At 36.4% G+C, this 16,608-nt stretch overlaps 1 protein-coding gene across 5 annotated transcripts; it reads right to left on the bottom strand.

Annotated features, from left to right (window-relative positions):
* Nucleotides 1–3,747: 3,747 nt before the first annotated feature.
* On the bottom strand, nucleotides 3,748–16,606 carry FAM229B (family with sequence similarity 229 member B). Of its 5 annotated transcripts, none has more exons than XM_042987035.1 (4): nucleotides 16,519–16,606; nucleotides 7,332–7,434; nucleotides 5,454–5,592; nucleotides 3,748–3,970 (listed from the first exon to the last, which is right to left on the bottom strand). In XM_042987035.1, exons 3-4 carry the CDS (start codon nucleotides 5,576–5,578, stop codon nucleotides 3,853–3,855), a joined length of 243 nt encoding a protein of 80 aa, XP_042842969.1. In that variant the 5' UTR covers nucleotides 5,579–5,592; nucleotides 7,332–7,434; nucleotides 16,519–16,606; the 3' UTR covers nucleotides 3,748–3,852. The 5 variants fall into 5 exon arrangements, with proteins under 5 accessions (XP_042842969.1, XP_007078775.1, XP_007078776.1 ...); XM_007078713.3 differs by having other exon boundaries at nucleotides 7,275–7,434; nucleotides 16,519–16,603; XM_007078714.3 differs by having other exon boundaries at nucleotides 7,275–7,431; nucleotides 16,519–16,603.
* Between the last annotated feature and the right edge of the window lie 2 nt (nucleotides 16,607–16,608).

The following is a 16,608-nucleotide window of genomic DNA, read 5'->3' as shown; positions in this document are numbered from 1 at the left end:
TCTCCCTTTATTCCTTGTGGTATTCTTTGCTCTAAAACTGTCTTATCTATTATTAACGTAAGCTATTCCAACTTAATTTTTGATGTTTACATGGTATATCTAGTTTTATATTTTATATTTTTAATTTATGTGTCTCTTAGTATTTAAATTGGGCTCAGATAATCTCCTTTTCTAGCCAACCTGAGATTCTCCACCTTTTCATTGAAGTATTTAGACCTTTTGTGATTCATGTAAATATCAATATAGTTTGGCTTAAATCATTCTTTGTTCCTTTTTCCCCTTTTTCCTGCCTTCTTTGGGAATGAATGATATTTATTCCATTTTATCTCCACTATTGGGTATTAGCTCTGTCACCATTTGTTTTTAGAGATAACTCTAAAGTTTACAATTACATATTTACTTAACACAGTCTATCTTCAAATACCATTATGCCATTTCATAAATAGTCTACAACATAAGAGTAAACTTCCTGTCTTTTGGCTACTTTTATTATACATTATACTTTTATATAATCATTTTTATTGGGGTTCCTGGGTGGCTCAATCGGTTAAGCATCCAACTTCAGCTCAGGTCATGATCTCACGGCTTGTGAGTTTGAGCCCTGCATCAGGCTCTGTGCTGACAGCTCAGAGCCTGAAGCCTGCTTCAGATTCTATGTTTCCCTCTCTCTCTGCCCCTCCCCTGCTCATGCTTTATCTCCCTGTCTCTCAAAAATAAACATTAAAATTTTTTTTTAAATCATTGTTATTATTTTTCTTTAAACTGTTACCTGTTAAATGTTTAAAAATGAGAAAAAGGCTGTTATATTTATCTGCATAGTCTCCATTTCTGGTGCTCTTTATTTCTTTTGCAGATCCAAATTTCTATCTGACGTCATTTTCTTTCTGCCTAAAAAAACTTCCTTTAACATACCCTATAATACAGGTCTGCTGGAGTTGAATTCTCTCAGCACTTTGTTTTCTGGCTGAAAAGTCTTTTCTTCATGGCTTTTGAAGGATGCTTTAAAAAAAACTGTTCTATTGCCTTCCTGCCTGCATGATTTCTGATGACAAGTGTTCTCTAATTCTTATTTTTGTTCCTCTGAATGAATTTCCTCTCACATTTTAAAATTGTCTCTTTATGCTTGGTTTTCAGATAATTTGATTATATTAAATTTCTCTAAATTTCTTTCATTCATTTCAGTTTCTTCATGTTTCTTCTTCTTGGGGTTGGTTAAACTACTCGGATCTGTGAGTTTATAGCTTTCATTAAATATGGAAAAAAATTTGGCCATTATTTCTTCTAATATTTTTCCGTCCCACCCCCCCTTATGGGAAGTCACTTACATATATGTTAGACTGCTTGATATTGAAACACAAATTTTATTTTTTCAGTCCTTTTTTCTTTGTATTTCATTTTGGATAATTTGTATGTCTTCAAGTTCATTAATCTTTTCTTCTACAGTGTCTAATCTGTTCTTAATATCATTCCATGTATATTTTTATTTCAGAAACTGCATTTTTAGTCTCTAAAAGTTCATTTTAGGTCCTTTTATACCTTCCATTTCTCTCATCAGGATTATGCTTTCATCAACTACTTGTTTATAGTAACTTGTCCTCTAATGCTATCATCTGTCATTCTGATTCTGTTTCCATTGACATTTAATAATTCTCTTGACTATGTATTGTATATTCCTTTCTTGCATACCTGGTAATTTTTTATTGGATGGTGATCATTGTGAATTTTACATTTTTGGTGCTGGATTTTATTGTTGTTCTTTACATCTTTTTCTTTTTTTTTTTTTTTTTTTTTAAGATTTTATTTTTAAAGGTCATCTGGGCGGCTCAGTCAGTTAAGCCAGGTCATGATCTCACAGTTCATGGGTTGGAGCTCTGAGTTGGGCTCTGTGCTGACAGCTCAGAGCCTAGAGCCTGCTTTGGATTCTGTGTCTCCTTCTCTCTCTGCCCCTCCCCTGTGGGCTCTGTCTCTTGTCTCTGTCTCTCTGTCTCTCAAAAACAAATACATGTTAAAAAAAAGATTTTATTTTTAATTAATCTCTACACCCAACATGGGGCTCAAATTTAGAATCTGGCCATCAAGAGGTGCATGCTGTACTGACTGAGCCAAGCAGGCACCCCTGTAGTTCTTTAAAGCTTATGGTTTTTTTCCCTCCTTGAATGTAGTTCAGTTACTTGGAATCAGTTTGATCCTTTCAAATCTTGCTCTTAAGCTTTCTCAGGGAAGGTCCAGGACAACTTGTAGTCTCAAATTATTCCTAACTCCCACCCCAAAACCAACCCCACTAAGGCAATATCTTGCTGATGACTCTATTAAATGTTCCAATGCTCCATGTATTAAAAGATCTTTCCAGTATAATTTAAACACAAATTATTTCCAGCCTTGTATGGACTCTGAGGAAGTCATCACTCCTTTCTCCTTTTCTACTGTTCTTTCCCACCTTGGACAATTTCCTTCCTGGATTTTGTTATTTTATTTTAAGAAGTATTAAATTTTTATTTGTCAGGTAATTAAGTTACTTAAGAATCACTTTGACTCTCTCAAATCTTATTTTTAAGCTTTGTTAAAGGTGGTATGCATTAGCTTTCAATCTAGTGTTAATTTAGACCTCCTACTAAGGTGTGACCTTTCTGGGGTCTCCCTTCAATGCTCCATGTTTAACAAGGTCTTTCCACTCTGTCTGGTTGGAATTCAAACACCTCTGGGCACTGTGTGAATTTTTCCAGTTTATATTATATGCTATGTATTAATATATATTGTTATATATTACATTATAAAACTCAGTATTTTTCCATTTATAAATCCCTGGAAATTTTTCTTTTTCACTTCATGTAGTACACATGTACATATATCCATGTAATTATAAGCTAATACATCTTTCATTTAAAAAGGCCTATATGTATATCTACAGGTGCAGCAAGGGAGACAAGAAACTAAGGGAACTGTACTTGACCCTAGAGTTAGTCTTTTGGAGAAGACAATGTCATAGGATGGATGGTGGATGGTAACCATGAAAAGGAAAATAAAGCAGGATAAGTGTCTTGGGAGTAGTGCAAGGGAAAAAAAAAATAGCAGCTGGCCTAGACCTAGACCTCAAAACTTATTTGTAGGTCTGATCAAACAAAAAGATCCACCTGAGGCTTCTCAATACCAATTGTAAACAATCTCAAGATGACTGGTTGGGACCTAAGGGACAGTGTAATGATGGGACATAATTTTTTCATGGAAAATAGGGGATAGAGACATGGCCCTCACCCTCATTTACAACAAATTTAACCAATAACCTCAGCTCCCATATACAAACAGTTTATATGATTTGCAGATGAACCATGACTAAGAACTTTCTTTGGTCTCGGTATTCTTCCCCAAATGCACAATCTACTGGGCTCCATTTCTTACCCAATATAATTATTCCTAAGCAAAACATTATCAAAAGATATCAAGCCAGGTATTAAGTATTCAAGTAAAAGGATTCAGGTAAGAGGCAACCCAAATGTAAACAAAGGAAACCAGCCTAAAACACATTAAGTACTTAGAACAGGCCCTTCATGACTGATAATCAAGGTGAATTAACCTTCATCTTGAAACATTGATATTAATGATCCACTGTGAACAAGATGATCTCTAAAGGACCTTCTAATTGTGAAATATTATTCTGTCTTATCCATCAAACATAACTGATGGCTTAATACTACACATTTTGCAGATGACATTGTCTTTTCTTACTTAAAGGAAATATTTCAACTGTTGTCATCGTCCAAAGGTGCCACTGCTTTTATTTGTTTATCACATCATAAGATGATACTTGTCCATTACCCTTGACCTAGTCAAACCTCTACAAAAGACTTAATGATGCTATTTCGGATGCATTTCCTTGCTGCTTTGTGCAGGTGGCTTTCGCATTGTTGCATAGACAGTGATGGGAACGTCAGTTATTGTCAGGCAATGACTTCCAGGGCACCTTCGGAGTTGCCTGAATGAAAGAGCAAAGCACACGTGGTTAGATACTAAAAAGGAAATTTTTTCAAAGCAGCAAAGTTTGAGTGCATATCAACTGCTTTAAATCATTTTGAAATCTTTGAATGTCACAATATAACACAGTGACATTGATGAGCCAGACATTTTAGACTTATGTTGCAAAGAAATTATGATTATTGACATACACTTAATCACAGGAAATTCATAAATAATCCTCTAAATGACCATCTTGAAAGGTATACAGTGATTGCTAAATGGCAAAAAAAAAAAAAAGCGCATGGGGAGTGCATAGTTGTAAACATAGTGGTACTACTATGGCAATTTATATATATATATATATATATATACATATATACATATATATATGCATATATATATATATGTATATATATACACCTTACAATCACTTCAATTGAGTGATTTAAAAACTAGAATATGTGGGGGGTGCCTGGGTGACTCAGTCGGTTGGGCGTCCAACTTCGGCTCAGGTCACCATCTCACAGTTTGTGAGTTCGAGCCCCACGTCAAGCTCTGTGCTGACAGCTCAGAGCCTGGAGCCTGCTTCAGATTCTGTGTCTCCCTCTCTCTCTGCCCCTTTCCCGCTCACACTCTGTCTCTCCCTGTCTCAAAAATAAATAAATGTTAAGAAAAATGTTTAAAAAACTAGAATATGTGGAAAAATATAAAACCGAACATACTATTCCATGTACTATTCAAATGTTGATTGAATCCATAAATGACATCTACTCCAAAACTACATCTAGTACTTGAATTTCTATTCCATCATTCCCACCAGATAATCACCCAACCTCAAACATTTCTAAAGACAAGTGCTTAGTGCTTCCCCAAATAGCCCACTGCATCCTTAAATAACTCTGATTTTTAAAGTACCTACCTTATGAGGCTTAAATCTGTGTTCTAAAAGCTTCCAAGCCATGAGAAATCTAAGAGTGTAGGAATTAATGGTAAACAGCAGAAAAGTGGAACACATCCTATTTATTATAGTTTTCTTCAATTTTACAAAAAATGATTTTGTTTTATAGAACATTCAGACTCGATATCACTATCTTTCTGCTAAAGGTCAAATCAAAGCCAAAGTGACACTAAATTTGAGATAATAGTCTTCTTCATATTTGCAGACTTGTGCCTAGCATGTAAAAAGCACTAAAGATTTGCTCATTTAAATGAATGTTATCTTTCTTGTAACTATCAACAACAACAATCTAGCTAAAGATTTACCAGAAAATAATAACAATAAAATAAGAACTAGTCTATCATTGAGACTTACAGAGGCACCAAAAACAAACTGTGCTAAGAAAACCTGGAATCTGCTAATACTAATTTCATAACAGCAAAGTTTGTTAATACTAATTTAATGGTCCCAGGCTTTTTTCTTGCTAATACTGAACATCAACTAAAGCTTATATTGATGATAGCTATTACACATTTCCTCAGCCATCAGGATGAGAAAACCATACCTGGTTGGTGACATCTCTTTCCCATTACAGGCAGCACTGGAGCTCAGCCCAGATTCCAGCCCAACTGAAGAATCTCCTCCTTCTACTGGAAACTTCCTTGGCTGGGTCCCAAACCGAAAAGGCATAATTCACAGAACACCTAGATTAGAAAGTTAAAATAATGGAGTGGGGGTGAGTTGTCTTCAAAAAGTTCTTTGGAGTCTTTAGTGTTATTATTTTGTCACAGTTATATAGAAACATGCTGAAAATGACGTTTTAACATATCTTTAAAAATATATAAATGCCATATTACACAACTCCTCCTTACTATAATTTTAAGTCTAGCAACAAATATAAAAAAGCCATTAGCTGGTAGAAGTGAACTGTGCCCTATGGCTAAATTACAGAAGTCTATTTCTACTGTGTGGAAGGAAAAAAAAAGTTTGCTTGAAATGGCTGTTACAGTCAACAAGGTTGAGTCCCTACCACCACTCTCCACTGCCTCTCTGTCTACCTAAGCCCTTCTCTTCCTTTGAAGTATAGCCAAGCCTCCCATCCTCCATGACACCTTCCATCAACGCTCTTCCTGATGATCATTCTTTCCCCTGCCTCTCTACATTTATAGCACCTTAGGTGAGAAAGTGCCTTGGAAGAGTTAGACTGACTATGCAACCCTAAGCAAGGGACTTGATCAAGTATGTTTCTCAAGGATAAATTGGGGATAATACTATCTACTTCCAGGGTAATCATGTGAATTAAATAAGGCAAAATGTAATTAAATGTAAAATGTAATTAAATTAGGCAAAATGTAAACCACATGTAAAATACAGTGCCTAACACATAGTCAGTGTTCAATAAATGTTAACTATTATTACCCAGCAGATGCTACTGAGCATTAGTAAATATTGTACACACACACACACACACACACACACACACTCAATTTAACATAATGTATATGTGAGATATATGATAAATATGATACACGTACACACAAACACACATATACATACACACTGTTCCCACTCCTTACTTGCTAGGACCAACTCATTCGTTAAGTCTGAATTTGCATTTCACTTTCTCAGGGAAGCCTTCCATAACCACTACATTATATAAGTTTTCACAGCACTCTGTAATTTTGCTTTGTAATAGGTATCACTCTAATTCAGGATGTCTCAACTATGACACTATGGACATTTGAGGCCAGATAGTTTTTTTGTTGGGGAGGGAAGGAGTTGGCCTGTGCTTTGTAGGATATTTTTGCAGCATCCAAGTCCTCCACCCACTACATGCCAACATCACCTTTCCCCAAAAGTTGTGACAATCAAAAATGTCTCCAGACATTACCAAATGTCCCCTGGTGGAGAAGGGGAAGAAGTCACCCCATGCTGAGAACCAATGTCCTAATTTTTTGTCAATGTTTTTGCTTAATCATTGTCCACCACACCCCCATCCCTATTTCATGTCTGTCTTTGCCACCACTGACTGAATCCTTAATACCTAGAACAGCAGCTTGCACAGTAGTTAGTAACTAACATAAATTTACATATGTTCAACAAAAGACAGGAAAAATGAAATATGTCTTATTATGGTTTCTTATGCCTAGAACAGTATTCTATGCCTAATAAGTATTTGTTATGGTAATAATAAAATTAAAGTTTAATAATTTGAATATTATGTGTAATGGTTTTTATAGACTCTGTGTTTCCTTTATCAAGGAAAAAAGTGGTATGCTCAATGACAAGTTAGTAAAACCACAGTAAAATCTATGGGTTAGCATATCTATCTAACTAACGTAGGTATGAAGCTTTAGCTAACTTGATCAAGAATACATAGACTTACCAAAATAGTCTGAGTCTGATTCCTGCAGAGGTGAATAAATCAAATGCTTCTACTGACCTTCCATAGAAGACTGGAATTGCCAAAGGAATGATGATCAAATGTTCCAGTGACACCCAGAAATTATTACATCAGAAGATTCTTTCACATAGTTTCCTATCTGCTAAAGAATAGAAGGTCACAATTCATACCTCCAGCAGCAAGCCGAAGCTTAGCTAAAGGTTGTCTCTAAAGTTTGACAGTCTTGTTCTTGTCACTGCCTTATTCTCCAACAATATGAAATATTTTAATCTATGAATGAGTTTATGTATATTCTAAACCTACAGTCTAATCTGTACAAAATCATGAGATTCTTCTCACTTTATATCCCTTTTCCTCATTATCTTTATCTTCCAGTTTTTTCCTTAACTATTAACACAAACTAATCCAACCTATGTCCTCATCCCACACAAGAGGTCTCAAACTGCACCTTTACACATTTCTCTTTGTCTCTTCCTATGTGGGATTCTTTACATCCTCTCTCTCCCTAATGCCTAGACTACCTCTTCTATTTCCTCAAGAGCCTTGAAACTCCCAGATGACAGAAATAATGGCTCAATTTTCTCCCAATTGAGAAAATAAGAATACATCCTGTACTGTCCTGTTTTGTTCTCTGGACACTGAGGCTCCGTCCTCTGTTCATATCATCTTTGCCAAAGAAATGATGATCAAATGTCCCAGTGACACTCAGAAATGACAGAATTTTTTCACGTAGGTTCCTATCTGCTAAAGACTAAAATGTCTCAATTCATAGCCTCAGCAACAAGATGCAACTCATCTTCTGGACTACCCTCCCTCTCCCAATTTCCGTATCAACAGCTTACCTCACTGAATATAATACTCAAGTATAACTCTTAAGCCAGAACATTTCTCTTCAGCTAATCTTTTTTTGTTTTTCAGCATTCATAGTTGATGGCAAACTACTAAATGACATTAAGCATTTAAATTTTCTTTACTACCCACATTTTATACTATTTCCCACTGCTCTGTTTTCATATGATTTGTGTTATAGAAGTTGGCATTTTACATAACTAAGTTGATGTTAGACAAAATCTTACCTCTACTTCTTTTTCTTACCAGGGTGCTATCTGTGAATAGCTGATCACAATTTTCGCTTAGAGAAACCATTCAACTGACTGTGTCTTAGTCAGACAAACTGAAAAATTGCTGGCAATTGTTAGCTAATATATCATGAGGACCTAAATATTTGATCCTTAGGATGGCAAAATTGTTTAATAGTTTACATTTTCTAGTAGAGGTGGCAGTAGAAAACCGATGGGTTTTGACATGATAATTAGGTTTGTATTTTAATACCATGTTAGCTCTGAGACTGTGAGCAAATCACTAAAAGTTTGCCTTAAAAAAATGGTATTAATTTCTACATCATGGAGTTATTTTGAGGAATAAAAAAAAAAAATCCAACATGTAATAAAGTCGATGTCTGGGATACAAAATTCCATCAGCACATAACCTCTTGGTGCATAATTCTTGAAATCAGAGTGTTGAAACATTGATTTCACGTTTCAGTCATTGATATATTTTTAAGCTACAAAGTATCTGCATGTGAAATAATCAAAAATCCTTTAATTTACCACTATTTTTAGCTATTTGGCACAAGTTGTACCAAGTTTCTTTTTTTAGTATGGGTGATACAATGAAACAAACCAAACAGTGGTCTTAATGATGAAACTTTCTAGCACTAGAGTAATATTCATCAGAAGACAAAATGAACTTGACTTTCCAGCAGATCTTCATAGAGAAATGGATGAATATGTGAAGTACCAGGGGGTGGGGGTGGTGGGAGATGGTGAAATCTCTACATACTCCTATTCCTCATAAGCCCAAGAGTAATAATAATCTTCCAGTCCTCAGAATATTGATTCAAGAGATGCAGGAAAGGAGTAATGCTTGAACTTAGCATATCCTAAGAAAATAGATCCACTACTAGAAAGAATTCATTCATACAACAAATATTTGCTACGAATCCACCATGAGCCAGGCATGTGCTAAGTGCTGAAGATAAAATATTGAGTCCAACAAACACAGTGCCTATCCTAGTAAAGTTTACAGGTTAGGGTAGTAGAGTTTACAGGTTAGGGTAAGGTATGTCCTAGACGAGGCTATCAAACATAAATCTAAAGGATGAGAAGGCATTAACTAGCTGAAAATACAGTTGGAAATAAAGACATTGAGACAGTTGGGGTGGGGGCAAACAGGAAATAGCAGGTACAAAAGTCATGGGCCAGTCGAGCGGACATCTGAAAATACGAAAGGCCAGCATAACCACAGCAGAGAAAATAAAAAAGAAATCATGTCAGAGAAATACGTAGAGGCTAAACCAACCAAGAACATGAACCCGCTTAAAGATTTTAGACTTTAACTTATGAGCAAGGGAGCTCACAAAAGAATTTTAATCTCTCGGGAAACATACTAGGTTTCACTTATTTTTCTGTTTATTTTCTGGTTTCTATTTATCTGATTTCTTCTACAATCTATAGCATTTCCTTTTTTCTGTTTACTTTGGGCTTAATTTGGTTTTCTTTTGCTAGTTTCTTAAGATGGAAGCTCGGGCCATTGATTTGAGACCTACCTTCTCAATATAAGCATTTAACTCTATAAATTTCCATCAAAGCACTACTTTGGATTCTTTCCAAAAATTTTGAAATTTAGTATTTTCATTACCTTCTGTTAAAATTTGTCCTTTTGCTTTTTTCTTTGATCTGTAGGTTATTTAGAACTGTATTATTTGTTTTCAAATATTTGGAAATATTCTAGCTAGTTTTCTCTGATTTCTTACATTCCATTGTTGGCAGAGCACATTCTTCATATAACTGTAATTCTTTTAAATTTATAGAGACTTGCTTATGCTCAGAATTTGTACTATCATGGTAAATGTTCCAGCAGAATATGTTGTCATTGGGTGAGGTGTTCTATCCATGTAATTAGTTGGCTGACAGAGTTATTCAAGCCTTCTGTATTCTTACTGATTTTCTGTATTCTTCATCAATTAATGAAATAGGATGTTGAAATCTCCAACTATAATTATGAATGTATCTGTTTCTCTTTTCTATTCTTCCAGTTTTTGCATCATATATTTTGAAGCTCTGATATTAGTTGCATAAATATTTAGTAGTGTTATGTCCTCCTGATAAACAGACAACTTTACTATTAAAAACTATCCTTCTTTATTTCTAGTAATAGTCTATGCTCTGAAATCCACTGTCTGAAATTTATATAGCTACTTTATATTCCTTAGTGTTAGTATAATTTATCTCTTCCTGTCTTTTTACTTTTAACCTATCTGGTCTTCTTTATAGTCAAAGTGGCTTTCTTATAAACAGTATACAGTTGAGTCTTGCTTTTTCTTATCTAGTCTAATGATCTCTGACTTTTATTTAAGGCGTTTCAATTATTGACATTTAGTGTGATAGATATCATTGAATTTTCTTGCCCTCTTGCTATTTGTGTTTTCATGCTGTTCTTCGTTCCTTTTCTCTTAGTCTGTTCTTTTGAAATAACTTAGTATATTTTGTGTATCTATTCTATCTCCATTATTGGCTTATTGCTTTACAACCCTTGGCTTTGATTTTGGTTACTTTAGAGTTCATAGTATACATTTTTAACTTTTAAGTTTGCCTTAAATAACATTATACCACTTCACATACACTAAAAGAAACTTACACTAAAAGAAACTCACACTGGGATGCCTGGATGCCTCAGCCGGTTAAGTGTTTGACTTTGGCTCAGGTCATTATCTCACACTTCACGAGTTCAAGCCCCACATTGGGCTCTCTGCTCAGCCTGCTTCAGATCCTCTGTCCCCTTCTCTCTCTGTCCCTCCCCTGCTCTCTCTCTCTCAAAATAAAATAAACTTTAAAAATTCTTTTTAAAAACAAACTCACATTGAAAGAATCATTTCCCCTTTCCTACCCTGTATTATTGCCATACATTCTACTTGTATATTCTATATTATATATTATAAACCCTATAACACATATATTTATAAGTTTCTCTTTAAGCAACTATTTTTAAAGAAATTTTTAAAAACAAGAGAACTCTTTTATACGCACCCACATTTTCAGTGTTTTTATTCCCTTGAGTAGGTCCGGATTTCCATCCAACATGATTACCCTTTTATCTGAATGAATGTTTTCATTTAACAGTTCTAGTCTACTAGTGATCAATTCATTCCATTTTTGTATGTTTTTACTTCATCTCCATTTTTTAAAGTTTATTTCTTTATTTTGGGAGAGAGAGAGAGAGAGTATGAGCAAATGGGGAAGGGTCAGAGAGAGAGGGAGAGAGAGAAATCCCAAGGAGGCTCCACACGGTCTGAGCAAAGCCCGACACGGGGCTCGAACTCATAAACTGTGAGATCATGACCTGAGCCAAAGTCAGATACTTAACTGACTAAGCCACACAGGCACCCCAATTCATCTCCATTTTTTAAAAAAAATTTTTAACATTTATTTATTATTGAAAGACAGAGAGAGACAGAGCACGAGCATAGAAGGGCAGAGAGAGAGGGAGACACAGAATCTGAAGCAGGCTCCAGGCTCCAGCCACCAGCACAGAGCCTGACGTGGGGTTCAAACCTGCAAACCGCGAGATCATGACCTGAGTGGAAGTCAGACGCTTAACGGACTGAGCCACCCAGGTGCCCCTCATCTCCATTTTTGAACAGCATTTCATTCTCCATTTTGAACAGCTGAGTATAAAATCCTAAGTCAACAGTTTTGTTTTGTGACGCTTTTTATTTTTTTAAGTAGCTAAAGATTTTTGCTCAAGTTTTCTGACTTGCATTGTTTCCAAGAGTCTGCTTTTATTCTTAACTTTGTTCCTCTTTATGTAGTGTGTCTTTTTTCCTCTGAGTGCTTTTAATATTTTTCTTAGCCACTGATATTAATTTGATTATAATGTGCTTGGTGTGGCTTTATTCCTGTATCTAAAGTTTCATTGAGCTTCTTGGGTTTGTGGGTGCATAATTTTTATCACATGTGAAAAACTTTTCAGACATTATCTCTTCAAGTATGTTTTTGTTTCCTCCTTCTGGAACTCCAGTTACACAGCTGATATAAAGCTGTTTGAAATTGTCCCACAGTTCACCGATCCTTTTTTATTATCTTTTGATTCTGTTTCATTTTGGATAGTTTCTACTGTTAAATCTTTAAGTTCACTTAAATCTTTAAGTTCACTACTCTTTTCATTTGCAATGTCTAATCTGCTCTTAATTCCATCCAGTATATTTTTTCATTTTAGACACTGCATTTTTTAACTCTAGAAGTCTGACTTGGGTCTTTTATATTTGTGCCTTCTTAATCTTTTCATGCTTCCCTCTGCCTTTTTGAACATATGGAGTACATTTATGTTATTTTAAAGTCCTTGTCTACTAATTCCTTCATTTGTGCCATTTCTTGGTTTGTTTTTACTGATTCTTTTACATCATCTGGAGTGTGGTTTTCTACATCTTCGCAGATCTTGCAATTTTTCATTTGATGCAGACATTGTGAATTTTATGTTGTTGGATGCTGGATTTTATTTTTAGTCTTCTAAGCACTTTCAGGTTTTGATCTGGGACAATTATTTGGAAATAGCTTGGTCCTTTCAAGGCTTGATTTTGTGTTTTCCTAGGCTAAATCAGGACAGCCTTTCATCTATGGCTAATTTGTCTCTACTGCTGAGGCAGTTCCTTTACTGTACTCAACTCAATACCGCCAGATATTACAGGGTTCTTCCACTCAAGATGTTGGGAATGTAAACTAGTTCCACCCTTGTGTGTACTCCCAAAAATGTTCTGCCTGCTTCTTCCAGTGGTTCATTCCTCAGTATGGGTAGTTTCCCCACATGCGCATACTGATCAGCACTCAGTTTAAGGCTCAGAGAAATTCCCTGAAGGTCTCCAGAGCTTTCTCTATACTCTCACTGCTCTCTTGCACTTTGCTCTGAAAATTCTAGCTGCCTTTGTCCCCCAGAATTTTCAATTCTGTCTCCCCAACTCAGGATGGCTGCTGGGCTGTGTGTGGGCTCTATTCATTAGAAAGAAGTCACTAGGTCCAGTCCAGACTCAAGCAGAGGGGATTACACAAAAACAGAGGGCAGAGATCATTAGGCACCATCTTAGAGGTCGCCTACCACAGAAGCTGTATTCTGTCATGTCTGAGAATGCTTGTAATGTACTTATGAATGTTGTTTATCAAATATTTCTAGCTTTCTATCTTCTGGAAATTGCAATTCCTGGCCCCCTCATGATTACTCAGAGCCCACGTGACTAGTTTTGGTGGGTTAACAACAGCCATCAACTGCAGTGTAAGATCCTCTCTCTCTGCCACTAAAGCCAAGAATGTACGAATTCGTGGTAGCTCAGCAACCTGGGTGCCAGGGCGAGGAAAACGTAAAGCATAGTCACAGATACCTCCCAAAAGACATGGATCATGTGCCAAAAAAATAAACCTTTATTGTTTTACACGGCTGAGATTTAGGGATTAGTTGTTACCATAACTTAGCAAAATGTATCATGACTTCTACAGACTTAGGTCCACACTTAAGAACTGCCATAACAAAAATCTAAAATATGTCAGTAGGATAGTGGTCAGGCAGCAGGTGACAAGGAAACTGTTACTGGAAGCTGAAAGGACAGTTATTTATGTTATTGGTGACAAATGTATTGGGGAAAAAAAATCTTTGCAAAATTCCTGTGATAACCTAGAAGACAGATGAATTTGAATTCTAGGGGAAGAGGTGAGAACACAATGTTGGTAACACTTTGGTTGCTATGCTTATGCTTGACAAGTTATATGAAAGAGAGATGGGCTCAGAAATGCAGTGTGCCAACAGGACTAAAAATGAACAGAGCCTCCCAAATTCTAACTTTATTTAAGTCGCAACTGGGAAAATTAAGAGTCTAATTTTCTTGGAACACGTTGTATGCCCCCTGAGAACTCTGTAATAGATGTTCGAAGTCGTCCAGTACTAAAAGTACTCTACAGGAATCCAACAAATCCTGTTTTTTCTCCACCACTACCTACTTCTTTCTCTTGACTGGGTACCCAAAGAATTCTTTCATCCTGAAAACTGAGTGGCTTAACTAGGCTCTATCCTCGTGTTGACTGTCCGAAAGAAATTTTTCCATGGATCGTGGTATATCCTCTTTTTACCGAAGTATAATTAACATATCCTATTATATTGGTTTTAGATATTTCTATACATTACTCAGTATTCATCATTACCAGTGTACTCTATTTTTCTTATAATCCTTAATCCTGGTTTCTTTTAATCTACAGATTTTCTTTCCTTTATTATGTTTTATATCAGTAAGGACAATTTCTTCTTCCAGTTGCTGTGTTCTCTATTCAGGGGCACTTACTAATTTTATGTTGAGCTATCTTTGTCTCTTTCATAGATATTACCTTCTAAGAGCTCTAATACCTCCGTCCTTGCCTCAGCATTCTCGTGATTCTCTCAAACTTCTCATCTACATCAGTAATTTGATTTTCAGCTCTCTAGTCTGCTCCCTCATGCTTCTAATTCTTCTTTTCTAAAACTAGTTTTTCCACTTACAGCTAGAATTTGAAAGGTAACTCATATTTTTTTTTTCACTGCGTTTGTATCAGAGGAGGTATACTAGAACTCCGCTAGAGCTGTGTACAGCTCTCTACATCCAACCCCCAGGATGGCCTGGGTTCTGCTTGCAATATCTATTGAGCTTGCTGAATAGCTTAAATGAAGTCTCAATCCAACTAATTAGGAATGCATTCAACTCCAGGATACGCTCAAATATATGACTTCGGTGTGGACTCCTGGAAACTATAAATCCTAGAAAGTTCTTCTGCTTATACATATGGTTGGTATATAAGGTTCTACCTTGATTCTTAAGCAGAATCGCCTGTTAGTCAGATGCTTTCCAGACTGAAGTTATAAATGAGACTTATTCGGACTGTTGTTGCTGTTGTTGTTGTTGTTGTTGTTAGGATTTTCTTAATTTAACTTGTTCCCATGTATGACCTCTGGGGAATAATGATTTAGACCTAACCACAGTATGAGAGATAGGGCTCTGAGAGGCCAGAATACCAGATGAGCTGGCACCATAACTCACTGGCATAGACCTACTTCCATCACTGCCAACAAACTGGACCAAACTTTGCAAATTCTGAAAGCCCCAGACTTTGGGAATTCAGCACCAAGACGTGAAGTGACGTGTTGGATGTTCTAGACTACACCTCCACCACTGACTCCATGCTCACCAATAAGCAGTTAAGAGTAAAATTCAGCAATTGCAAAACATTCTTGATTAAAGCATTTGTAGACAATATGAATTTCAGTAAAGAAGTGCTGGGGTTCTTCATTGAAATCTGGTCTAAATTGATCAATCAGAGTTCAGAGTATTGTTCAGTGTTTGACAATTTTCAGTACTTGGTAATTTTCAGGAATGCCTGATTTTTTTTAGTCTTCTTCCATCTAGTTTACATAAATCAAATGCCTAGTTTTAACTTCATCTCTTCCACCAGACTTCTATTGACTGATCTACATCCTCATTCACTGAATCCTTACAGTCAGCAACACACAGTATTTTTTTGTTAGTATTTCACGCGTGTCTTAAGATTATACGCTTCTTGGAGCTGGATCTATGCCTTGATTTCTTCTGAATATCCTAGAGGGGCTAGAAGTTAATGTTGGGGGGGCGCCTGGGTGGCTCAGTCGGTTAAGCGTCCAACTTCGGCTCAGGTCATGATCTCGCCGTCCGTGAGTCCGACCCCGCGTCGGGCTCTGTGCTGACAGCTCAGAGCCTGGAGCCTGTTTCAGATTCTGTGTCTCCCTCTCTCCCTGACCTTCCCGCATTCATGCTCTGTCTCTCTCTGTCTCAAAAAAAATGAATAAACGTTAATTAAAAAAAAAAAATTTTTTTTTTTTTAAATAGAAGTTAATGCTGGAAGCACACAGCTTCAACGAACAGTGACTGGATCTCTGAAGCGTTTTGTCAAAGTGTATAAACAGCCTAGTTTCGGGTGTACCCTGACACGCCTATTTGGGGTTTCTTTGTGCTCATCTACACCGTTTTCTGTTGGAACAAAAAGCTTGTTGGCTAGACGCATTAAAGCAGCGTCCCAGGGTGTTGAGACTGAACAAAAACTAGACCTCTCATAACCCATAAACAGTTTTAAAGACATACATTTTTAAATCCCACTCCAAAGCCTAGTTACCCGCCAGTTACCCGGCCTCTGGAGCTGCCGAAGCTCAAAGATGTTGGCAAGCAGTTAGGATCTACGGTCCGGAGGCCCAGTCGCTATGGTAACGGTGGGAC

Source organism: Panthera tigris, chromosome B2 (genome assembly GCF_018350195.1).
Source record: "Panthera tigris isolate Pti1 chromosome B2, P.tigris_Pti1_mat1.1, whole genome shotgun sequence".
In the NCBI taxonomy this organism is placed as follows: Eukaryota; Metazoa; Chordata; class Mammalia; order Carnivora; family Felidae; genus Panthera; species Panthera tigris.
Note: the sequence above shows the minus strand (reverse complement) of the source record. Positions and strands in the feature narration are given on the sequence as shown.